A 26,287-nucleotide genomic window follows, 5' to 3' on the forward strand; every position below is an offset into this window, starting at 1 on the left:
TAAATAGGAAAAAATTGAGCATCATATCATTGACCCTTTAGCCCAGCCTGGATCGTTGGGAACCAGATCCCTGTCCAGCATTAACATGTGTGAGTATTCTGTGTTTCTGAGGAATAGTAATAATGCCACATCAAAGGCATTCCCCTCCTCACTCCCCTTCCCCAACACTCCTGAACATCCACTTCACCTACAGATCACTAACATCCATGCCTCTGTTCCCAAGTGTACTTCACTCCATCCTTCTCCAGCAGCGGAAAGGTAAAGTCAGCGCCTCCTCGTGCAAACGGTGTTTGTGAAAGTGCAGAGACACCAGGATCTCTGGCAGGAACTGAAGACAACTTGAAAGGGAGGCACTCTGACGGCCTCAACCGAGGTGATCAAACTCCAATGAGAAGCAGACGAGAGGACCGGTCATGAGTATGTGAACTGAGGATCCCATCAGGTTCAAAGCCTACACACACACACACACACACACACAACTGGAACCAGTCCTGTAGTGCGTGAAGGTTGTGGGTTCGATTCCCAGGGAATGCATGAACTGATAAAATGTACTGATTGAGCCACATTGGTTGCATGTGTATAACGCGAAGTAGCTCATTCTGATTCATGATACTGAATCTGTTCATGTTTGACTTTTTCAGTATAGAGAGGAGGACAGAAAGAGGTTGGACTCAATTCCAATCCCTACTCCGGCAAGAAAAGAAAAGCTACTTGAACTCCTTCACAGTGTTTCTGGTCAAAGTGTCGCGCCCTTCAACAATAACAGAGAGGAAGGGTTGAACATGTCTGAGACAGCAGCAGAGCTCTGGTAGAGGCATGTGATGAACTAGCTGTGTCATTATTTTCTGAAACTCTGGTTAACCAGAATAAGATTGGTTATTGCTGAGCTTGGCGGCAAGTATATGCTGAGATTGAAGTGCATGGTCAATGAATATTACACCACTTTTACCACATTATGACAGAAATATCCATTATGATAATACAGTTTTGTGTGAAAACAATTCCTGTTGTGTTTTTCCTAACATTTAGATTTAAACTTAGTTGACTCATTGAGTCACTGACATGCAGCATAAGAGTGTCCAAAATAAAGAACTAAAAGAAAAAGGTTTTAAAATATAGTTTTAAAACACACGTTACACATTATTAGAAATGTTCTTTTTTTTTTTACTTGTTCAAGGTCAAAAGTATGGAAGCTTGTTTCCGCCACTAAATAAAAAAAATAAAAAAGGTAATGCGACTTTTTATCTCGCAATTCTGACTTTTTCTTCACAATTTTGAGACAAACTCGCAATACTGACTTTTTTCTTGCAATTTTGAGACATAAACTCGCAATTCTGACTTTTTTCTCGCAATTTTGAGACATAAACTCGCAATTCTGAATTTTTTCTCGCAATTTTGAGACATAAAATCGCAATTCTGACTTTTTTCTCGCAATTTTGAGACATAAAATCGCAATTCGGACTTTTTTCTTGCAATTTTGAGACAAACTTGCACTTCTGACTTTTTTCTTGCAATTTTGAGACATAAAATCGCAATTCGGACTTTTTTCTTGCAATTTTGAGACAAACTTGCACTTCTGACTTTATTCTCGCAATTTTGAGACATAAACTCGCAATTCTGACTTTTTTCTTGCAATTTTGAGACATAAACTCTCAATTCTGACTTTTTTCTCGCAATTTTGAGACATAAAATCGCAATTCGGACTTTTTTCTTGCAATTTTGAGACAAACTTGCACTTCTGACTTTTTTCTCACAATTTTGAGACAAACTCGCACTTCTGACTTTTTTCTTGCAATTTTGAGACATAAACTCGCAATTCTGACTTTTTTCTCGTGATTGTGGAATAAAAACGTGCAATTCTGACTTCTTTTACCAAAATTGCAAGATATAACCTCGCAATTGCGAGAAATAAAGTCAGAATTGTGAGTTATAATGTCAGAATTGCGATATAAAGTCAGAATTGTGAGATATAAAGTCAGAAAACTTTTTTTGTGAGTTTATATTTCACAGTTCTCAAAATCAGAATTGCGAGATGTAAACTTGTAATTGTGAGAAAAAAGTTTCTTGCAATTGTGAGATATAAACTCGCAATTCTGGGAAAAAAAGTCAGAATTGTGAGATAAAATGTCACAATTATACCTTTGTTATTTTTTATTCAGTGGCGGAAACAAGCTTCCATACAAAAGTATTATTTATTTATCTATATTATTGTTATTATTATTATTTACAAATATTCATTCTAATTTTTAGAGGAGTTGCACCACATGACATTACAATAGATGAAAGCATTTTATGAAACACCTTCTTGACCAGGTGCCTGTTTCTTCCGGCAAATCTTACACTGCACAGGTGGCACAGAAGCGCTTCTGAAGTGGCGTTAGGTGTCTGTTTAATGCAGCTCAGAGGGGGCATAAATGCATTTACACAGCAACTTTATACAGTGCTTTGATACGAGAGGCTGAGGTGGAATAATGTCATCATGTCTTTACGCAGAAAGGTGGATCTTTCCTTGAGTTCAGACTTCTGAAAATGCTGATGTTACAAAACTGTACATGTGATAAATGCTGCCATTTCCCTTTAAGAATTTCAAATTATTAAAGATGTTCTCAAATTAGAATAAAAAGGGCAACTACCAGTCCACACTGTGGTGAAAGGGAAGGAAAGCAGGGCAATTTGTGGCCTCTTTGTGAGGGTCGCCGGGGTCCGTTAACGAGCTGGGACTTTAATGACACAGTTGAAGGTGCACTGGAGCATTCAGTGCTACGGCTCCGTCTGTGGCCTTTGTGCTCGAAGAGAGGAACGCAAGACATTCAGCCCAGACCGTTGCTGTGGAAATTGATAAAAGCCATGGCAACTACAGGAGTGTCCCTGCGTCCCTCGTGGAGAAAACATTGCGTCTGTCGCTTATTGAGTTGAGCAGGGCTTTACATTATACAAGGGGAGGATGAATTGTGCAGTGAACCCTACTGTGTCTCGCAGCGAGACCTTTAATGAACAATGACAGTTACACACAGGCCGGTCGGGATCATAACGCTGAGAGGACTGTATATAATGAGACGCGGCCCATTAGTGGAGCCCGAGCCGGTGAACGTAATATCAGATCAACCAACAGGGTTATATTGAGTAGAGCAAACAAAAAATAAAGAAATGCTATTCCTTTAGATTCTAGAAAGTGTAAAACAGAGCTACGGTTCATCATCCAAATCCACAGGAAGAAAACAGGAGCTTGACAGAGAGGCGTCTAGGAAACAGGCCGTATGGACCTCAGAGCGTCCCAGAGAAGAGTCAAAAGACCCGAGCTGAGGGTTTTCACAGTGATGCCATAGAAGAACCATTTTTGGTTTCCCAAAGAACCTTTCAGTGATCAGTTTAAGAATGAAGAACATTTAAAGGGTTAGTTCACCCAAAACTGAAATTTCTGTCATTAATTCCTCTCCCTCATGTCGTTCCACACCTGTAAGACCTTTGTTCATCTTCAGAACACAAATGAAGATATTTAAGGTTTATGACTCGTCCATAGACAGCAATATAATCAACACTTTCAAGGTCCAGAAAGGTACTAAAGACATCGTTAAAACAGTCATGTGACTGCAGTGGTTCAACCTTAATGTTATGAAGAGACGAGAATACAAAACAAAAATAACGATTTTATTCAACAATATCTTCTCTTCTGTGTCATTCTCATACGTTGTTTACATCAGAACGGTGACTCATTATTGACGCATGTGTCGTGCTGATCACGTGATCAGCTTTGGCCAATACTGAGCCGGCATTCGGAGGTAAACACGGAAGCCTTCACTGCGTCACCTGCATAAGGATAATGACACAGAAGAGAAGAGATTGTTGAATAAAGTCGTTATTTTTGTTTTGTTTTTGCACACAAAAAGTATTCTCGTCTCTTCATAACATTAAGGTTGAACCACTGCAGTCACATGACTGTTTTAACGATGTCTTTAGTACCTTTCTGGACCTTGAAAGTGTTGATTATATTGAGTCATAAACCTTAAATATCTTAATTTGTGTTCTGAAGATGAATGAAGGTCTTAAGGGTGTGGAACAACATGAGGGGGAGTGATTAATGACAGAAATGTTATTTTTGGGTGAACTAACCCTTTAACTCTTTCCTCACTAGTGAAGGAATTTTCCGGCAATCCATGTTTTCACTGTTATACCGTAGGGTGCGCTATTACTCATCATCTGAAAGAGTACAGAATCTCCGGATCAAAACACAGGCGAAGAAGAAGCAGAAACAAGCAATAGAAGCATCACTGATGCACATGTAAAATAATCATGATCATCAAACATTAAACAGCATATACAGTCAAACCAAAAATTATTCAGACATTTTTGATATATTTTACTAGTGGGTTCAGGACACTATAGATCATTTCTGTAAGTGAGGATAGCAAAATAAAGTAAACTGTGACATATTATACCAAAAATTCTTCATACAGTGGACTACCAGTAAAATTGATACAAATTTGGAACCAAAAATTATTTTTGACCTGACCATGTTTTGCTTAAGTGTTATCTGACATAATTAAGATTAATTTTTTCTGACACAGTTTAACTCTGAGATCTTGTCATATTTTATTACCATTTTTTAAACTATAGTGAATAAACTGTATTAATGAATGAAATGCTCAAGGTGTCTGAATACATTTTGGTTTGATTGTAAATCAAAACTGCCTAATGTTACTGAATGAAATGTTGAACCCATGAAGAGGTTTCTCAAGGAGTCTCAAGAGAAGCCAGGTTATCCCAGTATATTTTTCTGTTGATATGAAAAATCGGGCACATTTAGCAACTTATCAGGTGAATTATGTATATGATGATGTATATTACGATGTTATGATGAACTATATACCTTTCTCCACTGACGTTCTGAGTTGTTCAAAGTGTTTCTAAGGATGTTGATTGTTAGATGGCAGCTGTCTGACTCTGAGATGGCGAACGGGAACATGGTTTGTGTAACTTATAAACTTAAGGATGATTCAAGGCACTCGAATAGAAAAACCATTTTAAAAAGCCTTTATTTCATCTTGGCTAAATCTTAAAAACAGGTGAAATGTACACAGATTGCATACCTACGTGTGCAGTGCATGATTGTCACTAACTATTTTCTGGGAGTTAATTTGGTGGTTGAATGCGGTTGTCACTGAACCGTGTGTGAACAGAACAGGATTGAACTCACAACTGAATTTAGCTGCAGTGTGTATGTGACCTTAGTTTGTATCTCTTTGTTTCCATGGTTTCTAGAGAATGTTCTCATTTGTTGCCATAGCGACTCATTGTTTGATTGATTTGATTCACCTGTTCCTTGTTCAGCCTGTTAGTTTCTCTGTGTATTTATAGCCTTTAGTTTGAGTCATTCTTTGTCCGTTCTCGTTTATGTTTAGTTGTTTGTGATTCTCCTGTGTTCCAGTATTCTCACAACTCAATGAATATAATCAATAATATACAAAGTAACTTAAACTTTCTTTGGCGTTGTTTTGTTTTATGGTTTGTGTAACATTAGCAACACATCATTAGCTGTTTGATAACGTAGTCAAATAAAAGGCTAATCATATCAATTACCGTCATGTGTCCGACGTTGTAGAGAGCGATACATAAAACTCATTACCATTCTGGTACATTGAGTCTGTATAATTCACTCTTCCACTTCTTCTTCTGAATCAGTTTCTGTTTCAAACATATAAGGCTGAATTAAACCAGTATTTCCACTTGCCATTGTGCAGCGTTTACTACAGTAAAGATGAGCGAGTGGATCTCTGACCTGGTGTGAGTGAGTGGAGGCGGGGCTAATTTACATATTCATGGTTCCATGTATACTGAATGAAGGAAAGGCATGATTTTTTTTTTTTTTTTTTTTTCACAGGAAAAACATTTAAATATGCCATTTTAGTGATCAAAGATGAGTTTTAAGTTATTGACTACAGAGGGACTTTAAAGATTCAATGGATATTAAAGGCTTTTCATGGAAACATTGATGCCAATACAGAACCTTTATTTTTTTTTTTTAAGAGTAGAAAGGGAAAACTAAAAGCATCCCATAGCTTGCCTTTTATATAACACAACAGTGGGCCGTTTCATTCAAAAGTCAGAGAGAAAGTGGTCGTGAAACACTAAATTATGGCTCGAAATGAAAAAAAAAGCATGACATGATGACCCCTTTAAAAGAAAAATTTATGAAACAGTCCAAGGAAGCATGAACATTAGCTCAATATGCAAAAACACCCTCATTTATTTGAAATATTACTACACTAAATATATTTGTCTCAGTTTGTTGCAGCAGTGAAGAGTAGTTATGGCAGCATTACTTTATTTACCAATAAACCAAAACAATAAACACGCAGCGGCACAGGAGAATACTGGAACACAGGAGAATCACAACCAACTAAACATAAACGAGAACGGACAAAGAATGACTCAAACTAAAGGCTATAAATACACAGAGAATCTAACAGGCTGAACAAGGAACAGGTGAATCAAAACAATCAAACAATGAGTCGCTATGGCGACAAATGAGAACATTCTCTAGAAACCATGGAAACAAAGAGATACAAACTAAGGCCACATACACACTGCAGCTAAATTCAGTTCACTGTAAAAAGTAATATGCTATATCTACTCTATAAAATTTTGGCAACAGATTACAAGCAATATTATTAATTAAATTCAACAAATAGAATTGAGTTAGAATTCCTTAAATGTCAACCATTTAAAACGAGTAAAGTTTAAGTAAAATTTAAACAAAAATATCTGAATAACAGACAGACGTCAAAGATGAATTAAGAACTCTTTTTATTTTTTATTGCCAACATTGAAGACACCTGACGATAACAAGCAGAATCACTGAAGGAAAGAGAAACACATGAATTAACAGAGGTTTAGATGTTGATGTTGATTTTATTGAAAATGTTTGGTCGCCATTATGGTGATCAGTGTTTCATTTTGTTGGGCAGTTTGACTCTTTGTTTTTTATGTCAGTTTGTGGTTTTTGTAATGGTGCTTGCTAATTTAAATGGTTGACTTTTAAGGAATTAATGTGATTAATTCTAACTCAATTCTTATATGTTGAATTTAATTAATAATATTGCTTGTAATCTGTTGCCACAATTGTATTGACTAGATAGAGCGTATTACTTTTTACAGTGATGTCAGTTCACCTTTTAGTGCTTAATCCTGTTCTGTTCACACACGGCTCAATGACAACCGCATTCAACCACCAAATTAACTCCCAGAAAATAGTTAGTGACAATCATTAACATAATAAATACATAGACGCCTCATTGGCCATTGCTGCCATACGTCAATGAGTCCACCATATTGCTCCGGGCAAGACAGCTCAATAAACAAAAGCAAGTAAACAGGGAGCTGCGGCCTTTCTGGACAAATAAAGTTTACATTTCTCAACCGATTTCGGACACCAAACACACGAGTCGCCAAGACGTTGCTATGGTTACCACGTGTCAATCATCATAGTTTCGGGAGTGATCCGTACACACATGGAACGATAATTTAAGGGACTCACTCCCGCATTTAAATGCGTTTGTCACTCAATGTTGAAAGTCCATGAAAACGAAACAGCTCAACGTTACAATATTACACAGTTTCGAAAATTTTTCTTAAATTTCAGTAACTCTATAGTAACATACAGTTTGACTGCCTACATCTATACACCAATGCATTCAAAATCTTTAAATGTAGCAAAGGTAATGAGGATGAAGTAGAGCGAGATGGTCATGAAAAACTGAATTATGGCTTTAATGGTGCTAAAATATTTATAGACATTATAAATGGACCTCTTGAAAGATGTCCTTTTAAAAGAAAAAGCTTTAGAAGTAGAAAATCTTTCAAGGCAGCAGCTGAGTCCATGTTCTCACTGCAGTCTCTCTCAGCTCAGCATGAGTTTGTTACGCACTTACTTTAACAATGTCCATTGTTACAGATCATTAGCGTGAGCAGATGATGTCATAGACCTGCAGTGGCACAGAGGCCAGAATCTGCATCACACTGACGGAGAGCATGAGGCCTGCTGCCTCTATAGTGCCACGGATGGAGGGGAGTCCTGGATGAGCTCGAAAAACAAACAATGACCAGAATCAACAAAAGCACTGAGTGACAGAGGCCGGCGCGGGGCCTGCCGTAATCCTTTCAAGCTGTAAAGAAGCATGTGCTGTCGCCCAGCGGGGCTCCGGCGGGACACAATAGAGCAGCGGACAGCAGAAAAGAGCAGGCTGACTCCGGGTACAACACACTCGCTGAGAGCATGTGGACACACACAGGAAAACCACTGTAGACTTTGTTCCTTGACAGGGACATGGAAAGACTTTGTCCAGGAGTTCATGCTTTTCTGTGCAATTTAACTAAGTAAGCTGTTGACGACAGTCCTGTGCTTCCTTTCTCTTGTGTAACGGAATGGATAAAAAGGATAAAAGGATACACCTGTTCTATATTCATATATATATATATATAAAACACACACAGTCAAACCAAAATGTATTCAGACACCTTGAACATTTCATTCATTAATTCAGTTTATTCACTACAGTTTAAAAAATGGTAATAAAATATGACAAGATCTCAGAGTCAAACTGTGTCAGAAAAAAATCATCTTAATTATGTCAGATAACACTTAAGCAAAACATGGTCAGGTCAAAGTGTCTGAATAATTTTTGGTTAAAATTTTTATCAATTTTACTGGTAGTCCACTGTATGAAGAATTTTTTGGTATAATATGTCACTGTTTACATTATTTTGCTATCCTCACTTACAGAAATGATCTATAGTGTCCTGCACCCACTAGTCAAAATATATCAAAAATATCAAAAGTGTCCGAATAATTTTTGGTTTGACTGTACATATGTAGAGCTGGGTAGTAACTCATTACCTGTAATCTGGATTACATAATCAGATTCCAAAAATGAAGTACTTGTAATTAGATTATATTACGTTTTTAAATACTCATAATCACACTACAGTTTTTTTATTTATTATTTTATTGACATGATATTCTCACAGTGGCAGTAAATAATTCATAATTCATTGATTCTCCATACTGTTTTATTTTGATTGTTTTTAATTTAAAATTATTTATTTTAATTTTATTTTTTTAATTATTTAATTAGCTTTTCATTAAACTCACGAACCCCAATCTGAGAAACCCTGATGTGATATAATATTTAATGCACTTCATTTTGTTTATAATAAATATAATATAATAATTTACCTTTTTCAAGTATTTTTAAATCAAAATGGTATAAGTTTATCCTATTCAAATCAATGTGATAAACGAGTTAGGTCAAAAGTAATCCAAACGATTATATTACCTTCAATGTGTAATGTAATGGGTTACGTTACTAATTACAATGTTTGTCATGTAATTTTTCATACAATTTGTAAGTAATCTACCCATATATATATATATTATTCATTTTCATTATTTTATTTATATATATATATATATATATATATATATATATATATATATATATAATGAAAATGAATAATAATCATATTTCATTATTAATCATTTAAAAAATATATATTAAAAACACAGAATAACTACTTTCATACTTATTAATATTTGTGTAACTACAGAAAGTGCAAAGAAAATTAATTAATTAATAAATAAATAAATGAAAGAATGAATGAAACAGGAAATGATATCATATAGAGGAGCCCTACAGACCCTCGTGACTGTTTATTAAGTTTGATAAGTCTCTTAAAAAATCAGATAGTTTGAGACTTTTATGAATTTTATAAAATGTCATGTGACGCAACTGCCCAAAAATACAATGATATACATATACATACATATATATATATATATATATATTTTTTTTTTTTTTTTTTTTTTTTTTGCCTTAAAAATCATGTTTAAAAATGTTTTCTTGAAAATAATGATTAAGTTGTGTATACTCACATGTATTTAAGGTGTTAGTAAAAATATGACTTTTTACTTAATGGTTACACCACATGACAAAAATAATATAAAATAATATTTTCTTGAAATTAGTATTGCAAAACCAACTTGAACACAAGTAGGAAATCTCTAAGGACTTAGCACATGTAATATAAACTAGATTTTTAAAAGATTTGTCCTTTCTTTATCATGGACGCTCTCCTGTGGCATATTACTGGCCACGCCAAAACCACAAAGAATCTTCCTCTTTCCAAAAAATGCACGGGTGGCAAATGTTCAGTAAAACTGAAGATGCCACCTAGCGCGTACAGTACACACTTTACAGAGACGCATCTCTTCTTTGAACTCCTCCAGCTCAGCCTGTGATGCCCACATGGAGGATGGCTATCAATCAGGAGGACTGACGCAGGACACCTGCCACAGCAAAGCCTGGCGATTCCTCCTGGAGCTGAGAGACACTCGGATCTAAGAGCTCGGCAGATGCAGTCTGAGATAAGACTGATTGCAGATCAGGGCTAATTATGATGAAGTCTTGCAGGAAATTCTTCAAATACAGTCTTAGAGGAGCACGAGCAACGGACAGGACAGAAATATCCATTAGGATTCATTTCAGAACTGATCAGAAGGTTTACAAAATGCCCAAACAAGATATTTTTATATGTTAAAGTATTGAATTGAAGAAGTTTCAACGATCAAGTTCCACATTTCAGAAGTTGCTTTGGATAAAAAGTATCTAATTAGCAACTAATGTAAATCCACCAATCAGGCATAACATTATGACCACCTTCCTAATATTGTGTTGGTCCCACTTTTGCTGCCAAAACAGCCCTGACCCGTCGAGGCATGGACTCCTCTAGACCCCTGAAGGTGTGCTGTGGTATCTGCACCAAGATGTTAGCAGCAGATCCTTTAAGTCCTGTAAGCAGTGTGGTGGAGCCTCCATGGATCGGACTTGTTTGTTCAGCACATCCCACAGATGCTCGATTGGATTGAGATCTGGGGAATTTGGAGGCCAAGTCAACACCTCAAACTCGTTGTTGTGCTCCTCAAACCATTCCTGAACCATTTTTGCTTTGTGGCAGGGCGCATTATCCGCTTTCGACGGTGGACAGGGCACAGCATGGTCACCCTGACTGGTCTGCAGCTATGCAGCCCCATACGAAACAAACTGCGATGCACTGTGTATTCTGACACCTTTAGTTTTAATGCAACAAGCAGAAAACTGTGTGCATTTCTGACAGAATAAAGTCCTTCACGGGAGGCCCTAAAGTAAAGAGTCGAGATTATTCATGCTCAAAATATGAAACGTATGTGGTAGAGCGTGTGAATGATTAATTTCACTTCCATTGCCAAACAGCTTGGGAACGGACACTCCCTTTGACTTGGCCTCGTGGTATGGAGAATAAACGAAACATTAGCAATGCACTGTCCTTGGGTCATCCTCGAGTATCATCCCTCAGTTCCCACTGGACAAATGTTACGAGCTTATATTAAATTATGTAACTGCAATGTTTGCCTACTTGGGCTTTCATTGCATTAAACAGCTTATTTCTGACACAGAAGCTCCTGTAGCTCAAACAGTGAAGCGTGACGCTGAAAACACTACAAACTCATGCATCTGAAGTGATATTTGTATGACATTGCTTGCTGGTGAACGTCAGAATTTTCAGGCGACCACCGCTTGCGTTTCCTACCAGTTCACTTCGGCTCAAAAGCTTGTTTTCTTTCACAGCCGAAGCCGTCCAGTGAAGGCAGGCTGTTACCAGATATGTTTCAACAGCACGGCTGTGAAGAAGACATCACCCTTTGCCCCGTCTTTACAATTTAAGGGGTCGTAGACACATACAATGTTGAATGGTGGATGATTCTTGTCTGTTTTTTTCTACCAGCTCCTGCATTCCTATGTGGCATAGCCAGTCCTTCAGAATAATGCCTGAGGGTCAAAGGTCATTTCCTGTGCATTAATAATTGAGGACTTTGACATAAACAAGGGAGGATGGAAGGATTGACCAAGAGGGAAAACACAAGGAAAAAAATGTAAAGCACTTCATCATTTTGGCTGATATGAAGACCGAATGCAATCGCTAAGCCAAAGTTTCAAATCTTTTAGACCAAGTGACTTTCTTTCTGAACGCTCAGCCAGAACATTCCAAACCATTTCCCGAAACCATTGCATTGGGTTTGTCAAGTAAGACATTTGACAATAATTGAACAGTTTTCAAATGTTTGAGTCACATATCTGTGGTGAGTGAGTGAATATTTCAGCCTCGACAGTCTCCAAAACTGGAGATGACAAGCAGAAAAAAACAACAACATATAATTGCAGAGCGGCAGAAGATAAACAAACCAAGCAATTGTCGATCCCCGGCTAACAGGAAGCGTTCTGACAAGGTTCTCTCAAAGTTATGAACAAACGTTCTTCAGGTAACGTTAATAATGTACAATAATAATAACTTTCTTTAAAGGATTAGTTCACTTCAGAATTAAAATTTCCTGATAATTTACTCACTGATAATTGTCTTTCTTTCTTTCAGTTGAAAAGAAATGAAGGTTTTTGAGGAAAACATTCCAGGATTTTTCTCCATATAGTGGACTTCACTGGGGTTCAACGGGTTGAAGGTCCAAATGTCAGTTTCAGTGCAGCTTCAAAGAGCTCTACATGATCCCAGACGAGGAATAAGAGTCTTATCTAGAGAAACAATCGGTCATTTTATAAAAAAAATAAAAATTATATACTTTTTAACTACAAATGCTCATCTTGCACTGCTCTGTGATGCTCCACGCACTACGTAATCATGTTGGAAAGGTCACGCATGACATAGGTGGGAGTACCGATCCAGTGTTTACAAAGCGAACGAGCAAAGACTAAGTCAAACGGCCTTTACAAAGAAGGTAAAACAACGATGTTGTTTTTCACCCTACCGCGGTACTTCCGCCTACGTCACGCGTGACCTTTCCAACGTGATGACGTAATGCGTGGAGCATCACAGAGCAGTGCAAGACGAGCATTTGTGGTTAAAAAGTATATAATTTATTTTTTTTTTTTTAGAAAATGACCAATCGTGTAGAGCTCTTTGAAGCTGCACTGAAACCTTCAACCCGTTGAACCCCAGTGAAGTCCACTATATGGAGAAAAATCCTGGAATGTTTTCCTCAAAAACCTTCATTTCTTTTCGACTGAAGAAAGAAAGACATAAACATCTTGGATGACATGGGGGTGAGTAAATTATCAGGAAATTTTAATTCTGAAGACGACTAATCCTTTAATAATGTTCTCAAAACATTTATACATCGTTCATGGAACGTATTTTCCTGAAACATTTTAGTTGGACATTCGTCTAACGTTTTTAAATGCTGTAATTGTTACTTTTGAATATTCTATAATGTTCACATAATGTTTGCAAAATGATAAAATGGAATGTTCCCTTAACGTTCGCATAACAACAACAACAACAAAAAAAAAAAGTTTTTAAAACATTTAACAAACTGGATGTTTCAAATGCTCTGAGAACGCTCAAAATTATTGTTTTTATAACTTATTAAGAGCATTCACAAAACATTCTTAGGATGTATTTTTGTTGGCTGGGTTACTGATATTGACAGAATTCATAGGAATTCCTTTGAAATGCATTAAAGACCAAAATAAACTTCCATAAAAAATCCTACATTTGTGAAACTGACTCTTTGAAACTCCTTTGTACAAACGGTCAGATGTTCCATTGAAGCACAAAATGCTATTTAGATCGTTCTCATAATCACCATCATCAGGTTTCACACAAACTTGTATGAAAAAATGCTTGTATTCAATGCAAAAAAAGAAGTGTAATCAGTTGTAGCCAAACTGTAAGTTGTTTAAAAGGCCAACAATCTGCAAAACATTTACTTTGTAAAAACTGCATTTAAAAATGAAAGAGTTTCTGTGTCTTTAAAATGTTTTTGAAAGAAAGTTTAGTAAGGATTTTAAAGAACCTGATGAAAATAAACACACTTCATAAAGACATATGGGAGTCATCAATTAAACAGCTCTCTGGCACTGGACGAACAGATGAATTTACTATGGATTACTTCAGTTGTCCTCCACTATGATCAGCTTGTCTCTATTTTTTCAGTATGATCTGATGAATAAAGTCAGAATATCTTCTGAAAGTTCAGAATGACATGAAAGTGCCAGATGGCTTTAAACAACATGAAAGACATGTGGGCATAGCATGTGTCCGGCTGTACGTTCGTACATATGTCCGGCAGATATAAGCATGTCTACGATCAAAATGAAAGCACGTGAGAGCCGGATCTTTCTCAACAGATGTTCCAAACTCGCAGCGCTACCCCATTGGCTCTTCAAATCCAATAACAAGACATCAAACACGACAGAAAATGGAGCGAGTCCAGTCCGTACAGACCTAATGACAAAATGAGTACATGGCTGTAATTGTTTGCATGTGTTTAGGTAGAGGAGGTGTTCAGAGGATGAAGGATCATACGAAAGTGTCTTCCAACATCACATGAGAATAAGTGCAAAAATGTCCAAATTAAACCTTGAAAAGTTTCAAAATACATTTAGAATTCTGAACAAGAACTTTAAAGAACTAAAATGAAGAACAAGAACCAAAATTCTAACAATTGTAGCCTTAACATGTGCTTCATTCCTTATTTCCCACGATTCATACTAGAAGAATGACACTGATTTTAAACGTGACTTTGATTTCTGCCACCTCTGTTTTTCCTTTTCTCATCCTGAGCCATACTTGAAGGAACCTAAATTGGTTGCAGATGTTTGCGTAGGGGCAAAAAAGCTTCAAATAGGTACAAAACGTGAGACACCGCTTGATTTGCTGAATGTGATTTTTCCTCAAGGCAAACACATTTATAACTGGGCTGTGAGAGGGAAAAACTGGCTAGGCAATGCTGGACACTAGTAAATAAAGGTTCAAAAGGTTAACAGCCAACTTTTGCACGCTCACTTTATCTATGTAAGAGCAAAAGTAGCCTAATGCCTTCCTTCTGTGTCCGACGACTCCGTTATTTACTGGAGGAATCCGAGCACATGTTCACAAACACACACTTCAAAGCACTTCTGCATCCAGATGTCAGCTTGACTTTGTTTGACACTGATAGAACATGAAAGAATTTGGCTTTAAGTTTCTTTTGCTATAAACAACATTAACATTTTGCCAGAGGGAAACTTTATGACTTATTTGCCAATGCAAAAATGCAGAGACTTGCTGATTCTCACCCACAGCAAATGGCAACTGTAAAGAAAAATAACAAATGCTTCCAACATCTTCTTTAACACTTTCATATTCCATTCATTAACATGATATTAACTGTAATAGCATGTGACTTCACTTCACGCATAAATACATTATGCATTGCATTTGTTTAAACTATTTGCTGGTGTATTTACTAAACTTAATTACAATTATACACTATAAAGAAAATACATACCCACATATGGTGTAGATTAATTAATTAAGAGTCACAAATAGTGCAAAATTAATTCAAAATAAAGTAAACGATGTCAAAGCACCAAAAAAAAAAACTTTGAATTAAACACAAACTATTATCCCACAATGCAGCACAATATAGTCATTTTTGCATAGTAATTCCTAAAAATCACTGGCATCCTGGCCAATCCTGGCATTTTTTACAGTGTGTCATTATATAGCCTAATGCTTGTTTATGAATGATTATTGGAAGTTATTATTATAAAGTGTTACCCTAACAGTCCTGACAGGATATTACTGAATCAGCACGAGTCTAAACTCTCATTCATACACGAAGAGAGACAAACATTCAGATCATACTGCTATCAAAAACACATTTATTGATGTTGCTTTGAGCACTATATGAAATCTGAAGCTATTATTTCCAATCCAGTCGCCCATATACCAGCATGCATAATGAATTCATAAGCTGAGTTATGGGAATATAACGGTACAGTCGAGCGTACACAAAGATCACTATGGACACAAACAATGATTTAAAATTCATTACCAAATCATAACACCAGCCACAATTCAATAACTCTTGATACAGCGGTAAACGCTTGCTTCAGAATAACGGTGCAGAATCAACAAGTCCAAACTTGCGATTATGTTGTTAAAATGTCGCTATTATTCATTATTATCATTAGTGCCTCTGCTTTTACCACGTATCAACAGTAAAAATGATATTTTAACGGCTAAAACTAGTCGATTATTGACATTAAAACAACTAGAAGCATAACGGGAGAAGTAAAAGCGGACTTACCCTGAGTATAAACGAAGGCGCAGAAGTTGCCAGAGAGAAGCAAAATGATTATCTCAAAACACACATACATCTTATTGAAATCCTAAAGTGCATGGTGGACTCAAACGCAAACGAGACGCGAGCTCCATGAGAGCATGTGTGCTAGCAGGAGCGCATGAGTGTGTCCGCGGCGGGTCCGCACGCACAGGCCGCACAGGAGACGCGGAGCGCGGCGCTGGAGCTCTGAGCATGTGCGGCTGATGGAGGGCTGGAGGAGGGCTGGGTTAACGGAGCCATGAGAAATCACCGCACTTATACCGTTATGTGCCCGAGGGGTGGGGTGAGGGGGACGGACTCATGAGGGGAAGAAAGAGTCGAACAAAACTTCAAAAGATGAGAGACATTTATTAGTTTGCACTTCGCTAGCTCTAATTAACTGAGGCTGATAACAGACTTCAGAACACAACTTCAGTTAGAAAGAAAATATAATATTAATATAGGCCTGTATCATATTAGCTAGAGACTGAGAAAAAGATAAAAATAGACAAGACATAGATAGATAGATAGATAGATAGATAGATAGATAGATAGATAGATTCAACAAACTTTCAAGGGGGCCTCAAGATGACTTAAAAATATTAATATAAGACAAAACAAGGATTAAAATCAGCCAGAACAACTAAAAATCAAGATGTTGATTAGAAGATATTCATGTCATGGTTATGTTAGTTTGGACCTTTTGTGTTTCTCCACTTTCTTTCTGAGTTAGTCTTTTGTTGTCATAATTACTCATTTGATTTCATCATCTCTTTCAGCTGTGTTCCTCTCATTATCCTGTGTATATTTTCTTGTGTTTTACTCTTTGGTATTGTCTATGTATCGGTTGTGTTTCCCTGTCAGTCACTGTCTGGATTACCTGTGGCTTATTAAAGACTGCTTTGAACCTTCATCTTTCTTGTAGTGCGTGTGATTATCACTACCAACCGTGACAGAATACTCGACCTACAAAGTAACTAGCGGCAAAGATTGCGTGTGTTTTTTTCTTTTTGGTGTGTTTAGTGTGTTTTTTTTTAACTTTATTTTTTATCATGGATCTCCCTGTATCCTTCTAGATATAAAAAGTCAATCCGTGTACTATTAACCTGGTGATTTTTGATGATTCTGTGATTCAGTTGTTTTAATCTAATTTACTCTGCCAGTAAACGTGGCAGAGGAACTATGTTGTTTTTTGAGAATCTGAACCAATCATATTAAGACTGATGATTATGAATAATAGATCATGTTACATTGACTGTGTGATGTACCTGAAATCTTATAAAACCTGCTGTATTCTTTGGACTGGAGGGATTCTCTGAGATTGATGAGAACTCTCCCGGCCGAGGATTAAAGCATTCAAGGACAACAACTGGAGTCTCTGGTTATTGCAGCGCAGCAAGTTAGGGAGCACTAGACTTATTCCCAAGTGATAGTGTTCAAAAAGGTCAAGATGTTGACTGACTCAAAGCCAGTTGTCGACTAGTAGACGCAGTACTAGAGTATAAATATTTTTGAGCGTCGCCAGCAGACGCTCCGGTGTCGATTAGGAGACGCCGCAGGTAAACTTAAGTCAGGTGCGTAGGGGTAAATCTACCACACATGCAACTCCTGTGCCTTGAACAGGGAAACATTTATTGGACTATTTGGATCTCGCCAATCAAACCACCTTCCTGGACGTCTGCCTGTGCTTGTTCCTGCTTGGCGGCCTCAACACCGCCACATGAGCGCAGTTGTCCAGGGAGGCGGCTTGAGGGAGCTTCGCCGCGTTTGTGGAGTAGGCGCTGGTTTCCTGCGGATCAGCTTTCAGTGTCGAGGACACCGCCAGCCCCACTCCCAACCCAGTGCCCAGGCTAGTACCCCACCGTTGCGAGGAACGACAGTATGTACCCACCGCAGATGGAGAGAACACCTTGGCCACGATGTTGGAGCCCACACCAGAAGGAGCGATCGAGCCTGACATCATACCCAAGCTTGAAGGTACCCCATCTGACCATGTGTGCACGCCAACTGACTCATCCATCGCTGCGGGAGTCCTTGTGGAGTACAAGAGAATGGAAGCAAGCCCCGCCAACCCTGAGATTGAGTACTGCCTGGACTTTATGGACAGTTGATCCATAAAGCCCCTTGATCTCCTCAGAATCTGAATCTTCTTCTTCAGTCCTGTTAACCCCACCCAGCCTCCCTCTCCAAACTGCCCTCATGGACCTAATTTTTCATCAGTCTCCGTGACATTCGTCAGTGTCTTCAGCCCTCAGTCACTCCTACCACCCAGTCATCGCTACCTCCCATCAGTCCCTCCCATCAGTCTCCTCTCAGTGGCGTGGCTACCCCTCGGATCCGCTGGGAGCCTTTGCCACCTGGATGTCAGAAGCCCGTGGCTCCGCCTCCATCCTCTGAGGGTTCCACTCCACCTCGACTCGTCGCCCTGGCTCCTGCGCTTCCACTCCACTCCAGCATGGACCATCGGCCCTTTGGCCTCGCCGGGCTCCCTCGGAACGTCGGCTCCACCTGGGTCAGACATCGCCACGCCTCCGCTCCGCTACTCTCCGGCCCTCCACCCCTTCGGCTCCGGCAAGTGCCGCCCTCGCTCAGGCTCTGCCTCCAACTTCGATCGCTCCAGCTCCACCTCTGCTCTCCGTATCTCTACTTCCAGCTCAGGGTGCTGCTCCATCGTGGCTGCCTAGGTCTTTGATCTCTCTCCAACCCATCAGCTCTCCGTCTGCTCGGTGGGCTTCACCTCCATCCCCATCTAGTCATTCCCAAGGTGACATTGCACATCCCTACACCATGGCTCCTCCCTCCTGCGACGATGCCATGGAGCGCGTTCCTGGCTGTGGCCTGGGTCTCCATCCGCACACCCCTGTTCAAGGCCATCATGTGGATCCTTCCACCTTTATCATCTCCTTGGACTTTTCTGTTGGACCACCTTCCGGGGTCCGTCCACCTCCAAATTGTCCTCCTGCCCACCCCATTGGTGCCATTCCTTTGCCGGCCCTTCGCCACCTTCTCATCCTCCTCACCTTCCCTTTACAGTGCGTGGACGCACCTACCGGGTTATGTCACGGTTATGTTTGGACCTTTTGTGTTTCTTCACCTTCTGTCTGAGTTAGTCTTTTGTTGTCATAGTTCCCCTCATTATCCTGTGTATATATGATCTTGTGTTTTATTCCTTGGTTGTCGGTATTATCTATGTATCGGTTGTGTTTCCCTGTCAGTCACTGTCTGGATTACCTGTGGATTATTAAAGACTGCTTTGAACTTTCATCTTCCTTGTCGTGCGTGTGATTATCATTACCAACCATGACAATTCATATTTTGAAGATGTTAATTATTTTTCAAATATTGTTGCAGACAGTGTGGGGGTTTGAAGTCATAAAGGCTGAGATCCTCTGGTGTAGAGAGTTCTTAAAAACTACTACTAAGTACAGCAACAATACATGCACAGAGGATGAAATGAGGCCAATTCTCTCCAATTCAGAAGAAAAACTTTTAATTTAGCAATTTCCAAATCAGAGCGTGAGCAGGGCACGAACACAAAGGGACTAATGTTCAGGCTGTACGGCAGGAGTGGATGAGCAACCCATTATATTCATCTGAATGCTGGGCATTTGCTCAAAAAGCGGTTCAACACATGAAAAAGAATAAAACAAACCAGCTAAATCAGAATAAGCAATTCAACAAAACCATCCTGAGGTTGAGAAATAACACAAATCTAAGTATTGTTCCGCTGAGGGCTTGTGACATCTGTATATGATTCCCATGACTCTCCTGACCTTTGACCCGCGGTATCCTGCTCCTTAGGCCATTACAGCACAATCATATTACAACAGATGTCCACTGTTCTTTCCCAAATGCATATATGATCAACACTGGAGGGCAGAATATGATCTTTGACCTTATCACATCAGCACTGATTTGCCACTTAAAAAATAAATAAAATAAGAGATATGCAAAGATATGCTAGGGAAAAAGTCTGAGATAATATCTTTTGAGGCAAATCCAGCCCCCATTATATTAAATGCATGCGTGCAACACAAAATACTGCAGGAATTTTCCTCCACCAAGGTTGACCTCAACGAAGCCATGCACTGTGTTTTTATGCACTGCTGAGAATAAAACGTGAACGCTATTATTTTGCAGTTATATACATTTAAATATCTGTTTATCAAGGTAATGACACCCTATTTGAAGTCAGACATAAGCGATATATCTTGAGATAATTACAGTAGGTGTTCCAAGCTAAACTAAAATTGGAGACCATAATGACTTTTTCTGTCGTGAAGGCAAATAAGTCATATTTAATTAGCTACTTTATAACTCCAGCGCAGGAGCTGCCATGCACTGCTTCCGTTCCATCTTATGTTGTGCTGTAATTAATACTCACAATTGAAACGTTAGTCTTTGTTGTGGCAGTGCGCAAGATGCAGCTTGAAAGAGACGAAAGAGCATCAGGAAGTGGCACTAATTCTCCAATGTGGTTCACACATGCCGCAACGGCTCGAGGTCCGCCATATGAAACCACCACTATATTTAGCCAGAAGAACCGCACATGAAAGTCAACTGTCACCTTCATTACCCTAATGAGCAGAAACTCACTAATCACAGAGCAGTACATACACACAGCTGGCTCCATCGTACATGCTGAAATGTCAAAGTCACAGTGATTGGACAGAGATAATAACCAGGTTACTGTACTTATTATACAGCTGCTCACTAAATAAATTGAGTTGATTTTATAATCTTACCTGTATAACTATGTAATCCTACTGTATCTGTACCTTCCTCTAAAAGAAATAGTACAAAAAAATCTGCCTAGCAACTAGAGGAACACTGCTGCAATATTACAATAATATTGATACTGAAGTCCTCCAAGGTTATTCACTGTAATCGATAAGGAGGTGCTAGCTGTGTCTGTATGAAAAAGTCTGCGAGACCCTCCACCTTTCAGAATTTGTACAGTAAATTATGTTTTTTTCATTACTTAAACTTTTTAAAGTTCAGTTTATTATAATTTAATTAGAAATTACTCATAAAGCCACATTGACTAATTTTTCCAGTAAGTGGGTGTGTTACAGTAAGTAACACACCCATTCACTATTCGGCATAACAAATTGTTTTGCCTGTTCTATAGAGAAACATGCAATCAGCAATTATCGGGGTTCAAACGTTTTAAAAAGATGTGTAAAAAGATTTTTTTTTTTTTTTTTTTTATTTAGCAAGCCTGTAACTATCTTGATCATAGATTGAAAAGACCATTTACAGCCAATACAGGTAATTTACCATTGGAAACATGGTTTTTAAAGCTTTCTAACAGTTATCAAGATTGAGCCAAAAACCTAAGACTAGTTTGCCAAAGTTGTTTTTTGAAATAATCTCCAATATTTAACAACAGCGGCAGTCCCAGAGGCAAAGTTGCGCAGAATGATTGTTGTGGGTGTGCATGAAAAATCGTGTGATACATGATGCTTTACGCATGTGAAAAACGCGAAGCTGCCCCTGGTGACTGATTTCTTTCGAATTTCTCACAGGCAAAAAAAAAAAAAGAGTCAAACAGGCTCAGCGAGTTTCGTTCTGATCGGCCTCCATTAACCTTGTCTGATAGCTGCTCAAATTTCAGTGGCTGATGGCAGACATGTTTTTTGAGATCAATGTCAATGTCCTCATAGACAATCATGGCACCTCAGACAAAGACACTGTATGCCAATTTTCAAGTCGATCGGACTAACGGTTGCGTAGTTATAGCCATTTTCATGTTTTTTTTCTGTTATAGTGCCACCAAGTGGCCAGTCACCGCGTCCTTTATCACGCAACCACAGAATGAGCTCTTACATAGGTGTGCCAAGTTTGGTGAAAATATCTCATTCCGTTCACGAGTTATAGCCATTTTAGTAAAAGTGGCTCCACCCACTTAGAACGTTTTGGCGGCCCTTAGAGACCGTGAATCGGAATTTCAACTTTTTTTGATAATTATTGACAATCAGACTCCAGAGAATCTTGCTGCACTGGTTTTGTTCAGATCGGGCCAAAAATCTAAGACTAGTTCGCAAAAGTAGGTTTTTCAAAAAATCCAAAATACCTGAAAATTTTGCTGTAGCGCCCCCGTGAAAGCCTTGGTGACGTTGTAGGCGGTGATCACTTTTAGGGGAGAATGCTGATTCTTGGAAAATATAACAATTACAACAGGGTTTCAGCGCTACATGCTTAAACCACTACTTACATTGCCAACAAATAATTACAGATGTACTTAGACAGCGCTTCAGTAAATGAACACCAGTGCTTTTATGGTTTTTTGATGGGCATGGACAGGTTTTCCCCTTCCTCTAGAACCAATATAGACTATAGATATTGTCACGATATTGAGACGAATAGAAACAAATAGTTCTTCATAGAGATGCTTTATTGAAAAGGCTGAACTATGAATAGTCTATAAGAACAACAGTGTGACAAACGATGGTACATTCATTCATAATTCCATTATCCAGTCAACTATAACTGTGGTAACTCCAAGTACTTACTTATTTTAATATGCAAAACTGTTACCCAATCACATCAGTGGGCGTTTACTTCCAACTCTTAAATGAGACACGCCAATCAAAACTGAGTGTTTTAAAGAGAGGGTCAAAAATATTAGGATAGAAATTAGCTTATTACTTCTAAATTAGGATGGAAAAATATTGATAACATTATAAGTGGACCTCAGAGAACATTATAAAATGAAAAGAAAAAAAAAATACAGTTCACGACCTCTTTAAAGCTGTGACCTCTTAAAATGACTGTTTACATGATTTTTCCCCCACAACATTCCATCGTAAGGAGACAAACACTCATACTTTTGGTAAATGATGTGTGTTGGTGTGTGTGGCAGTGCCAGTCTGAGGGTGGCAAACCCTGAAAAACAACCCCAACTCATGCCAACTCCTCTGGCCATCTGTGCTCTACGTTCAGGAGGTGCAAACTTTCCCAATAAACAGTGTTTCTGTGAGCGTTTCAAGGTTTCCCACTCATGCCCTATCCAGAACATTTGTTCATAAACAGACACAACTTTCACATTTGGGTTCAGCACAGGTCAGTCACATCAAAATAATAGACACATAAAGATCACATTTGGAAAAAAAAATGTTTTATTCAACAGACAATAAACACTTGATTTGCTTTTTAAAAAATCTATAAAAAAGGCAATTTGATTGTGACCTGATCTGCATCTCATTAAAATGGATGCAATGTCCAAAAACTGCTTCATGACAATAAAAAAAAAACTGAATGATAATTAATTTCAACAGTTGAATTGCATATTTATCCGTGACATTGTTGAATCATGTGCGGTCACTGTATAAATAAAACACTGAAATTAAATTAAATACAAACAGAATAACAAAACATAATAAATGGCATGATAAAAAAGGCTTTTTTTTTTTGGAAAATCAACACCAAAAATACAATATGAAAAGTACAGTGCATCAAAATGTCATGGAGAGGGCCGATTTCCCCTGTCCAACGCTGGGATCTGGCCAATATACACGTTACATTCTAGAATTGGACTAAACGTTCCTGTGCCGAAGCCTGATGGGGCTGGAGTTCATGTCGTCTCTGTCCAAACTAATGTTCACCTTCTGACAGAGAGGCTTCAGTATCTGTAATACCATCTTCTGTGGCGCTGCTGTGCCTTCTGGAGCTCTTGGATGGTTTTGTGGTCGTTGCTGGTTTCGATGCACAGGACGATGAAGTGGTTGGAGCAGCTGCGCGTTTGCTGGTTCAGTAAGCCGCTGTAGAGGAATGACGCCTGACCTGTGATGGCCATGTCTCCAGCTCTCCAGGACTCACAGTTCAGAGCGTCCAGCCGCCTGCCTCTCTCTGAAGAGCCGTGCCATACCGCCTTCTGAGGCCTGAACACACACAACACACACATGAGCTTAACTCAAGACATGTACAGCTGCAAACATCTGACAGTGCTCAAAAAACGCTCAGCAGTGGAACTAGGCATGTGCAGAACTACTGCTTATATTTTCTGAAACCAAACAATTGGTGGGTTTTTTGAAGGACTAACTGACTAGACCTGTATCATAAGGCTGCTGTAGGGACAGAGGAGTTCATGTGTGTATTAACTTTGAGCTCATATACACACTACAGTTCAAAGGTTTGAGGGCAGTTAAAAAAAAAAATAAATAAATAATAATAATACTTTCGTTCAGTAAGGATGCATTAAACTGCTCAAAAGTGACAGTAAAGACATTTCTGTCATGACAACTCTCAGAGTGTTTGGCATGGTAATGGATATGACAATGTTGATATGTTTGGTCTTGGTAGAATAGATCTGCTACGCTGCTACTGCTGCTATTGCTGCTATTGCTGCTGCTGCTGCCGTTATTGCTGCTGCTGTTATTGCTACTACTGCTGTTATTGCTGCTGCTGCTGCTGTTATTGCTGCAAGTGCCATTATCGCTACTGCTGCTGTTATTGATGCTACTGCGGTTATTGCTGCTGCTGCTACTGTTATTGCTGCTGCTGTTATTGCTGCTATTGCTGTGACTGCCATTATTGCTACTGCTGCTGTTATTGCTATGCTGCTACTGTTATTACTGCTGCTGCCACCATTGTTGCTGCTGCTGCTATTGCTGCTGCAGTTATCGCTGCTACTGCTGTTACTGCTGCGACTGCCATTATCGCTACCGCTGCTGTTATTGCTGCTGATGCTGTTATCGCTACTGCTGCTACTACTATTATTGCTGCTACTGCTGTTATTGCTACGTTGCTGCTGCTGTTATTGCTGTGATTGCCATTATCGCTACTGCTGCTGCTATTGCTGTTTCTGCTGTTATTGCTACATTGCTGCTGCTGTTATTGCTACGTTGCTGCTGCTGTTATTGCTGCTGCTATTGCTGCTACTGCTGCTACTGATGTTATTACTACTGCTGTTATTGCTGCTGCTACTGCTGCTGCTACTGCTACTGCTGTTATTGCTGCTACTGCTGCTGCTGTTATTTCTACCGCTACTGCTGCTACTGCTGTTATTGCTGCTACTGCTGCTGCTGTTATTTCTGCCGCTACTGCTGCTACTGCTGTTATTGCTGTGACTGCCATTATCGCTACTGCTGCTGTTACTGCTGCTACTTCTGTTATTGCTGCTGCTGCTACTGCTGCTACTTCTGTTATTGCTGCTTCTGCTGCTGCTGTTATTGCTGCCGCTACTGCTGCTGCTATTGCTGCTGCTGCTACTGCTGTTATTGCTGCTACTGCTGCTGCTGTTATTTCTACCGCTACTGCTGCTACTGCTGTTATTGCTGTGACTGCCATTATCGCTACTGCTGCTGTTATTGCTGCTGCTGCTGTTATTGCTACGTTGCTGCTGCTGTTATTGCTGCTACTGATGTTATTACTACTGCTGTTATTGCTGCTGCTACTGCTGTTATTGCTGTGACTGCCATTATCGCTACTGCTGCTGTTATTGCTGCTGCTGCTGCTGCTGTTATTAGTTATTGCTGCTACTGGTTATTGCAAGCAGACTGAGTTAAGGACCTGTCAGCCTGCGCCATCAAGAGTTTCATGACAAAACTTTGTGTAATTTTGCAAAAAATTATTTTCAAATAAATGCTGAAAAAAGAATCTTGGAAAGTAAAATGTATTTCCACAAAAACCTGAAGCAGCATAACTGTTTTCAATATTGATAATAACCAGAAATGTTTCTCTCCTATTGTCCTATAGGCTAAAATATGTCCTCTGATAATTCTGATATAATGATTAAACAACAGTTACTGAGGGGACTTGTTTTTAGCATTTTAATATATATTTTTAAAATATAATTACAATATTTATCTTAAATTAAAGTAATTTGTGTCTTTCTAAATTGAGAACGTACCTCCCTCTAAAACAAAACAAAACATAGAAATACCAAAATATTGTTTGCAGCTGTGACATAAACCAAAGGTTACTGGCTATTTTATAAAGGGGGAAACAAGTATATAGTACTAATAAATAAATAAATGACTAGCTGATCATCCTGATCTGTCCCTAACTAAAACAATAGTCAGCAAATGATTAATAATAAATTCAATACTGTGATAAAAGCTTCAGCAGTTATCGTGATATGGAAATCTGATA

The 26,287-nt window shown here is 38.7% G+C and overlaps 2 protein-coding genes across 8 annotated transcripts in view; both read right to left on the reverse strand.

Annotated features, from left to right (window-relative positions):
* reck (reversion-inducing-cysteine-rich protein with kazal motifs) overlaps nucleotides 1-16,443 on the reverse strand; it is a 55,678-nt gene extending 39,235 nt beyond the window's left edge. Inside the window, exon 1 of the mRNA XM_051882883.1 lies at nucleotides 16,178-16,443. Within this exon, the coding sequence (XP_051738843.1) occupies nucleotides 16,178-16,247 (70 nt within the window). The 5' untranslated portion in view covers nucleotides 16,248-16,443. The remainder of the gene's footprint in view (nucleotides 1-16,177) is intronic.
* A 6,852-nt stretch (nucleotides 16,444-23,295) lies between these two features.
* col15a1a (collagen, type XV, alpha 1a) overlaps nucleotides 23,296-26,287 on the reverse strand; it is an 80,147-nt gene continuing 77,155 nt past the window's right edge. For all 7 annotated transcript variants that reach the window (XM_051882876.1, XM_051882879.1, XM_051882878.1 and 4 more), the window contains one exon: nucleotides 23,296-24,075. In XM_051882876.1, coding sequence (XP_051738836.1) covers nucleotides 23,817-24,075 — 259 coding nt within the window. In that variant the 3' untranslated portion in view covers nucleotides 23,296-23,816. The remainder of the gene's footprint in view (nucleotides 24,076-26,287) is intronic.

This window comes from Ctenopharyngodon idella, chromosome 23 (assembly GCF_019924925.1).
Source record: "Ctenopharyngodon idella isolate HZGC_01 chromosome 23, HZGC01, whole genome shotgun sequence".
Lineage (NCBI taxonomy): Eukaryota > Metazoa > Chordata > Actinopteri > Cypriniformes > Xenocyprididae > Ctenopharyngodon > Ctenopharyngodon idella.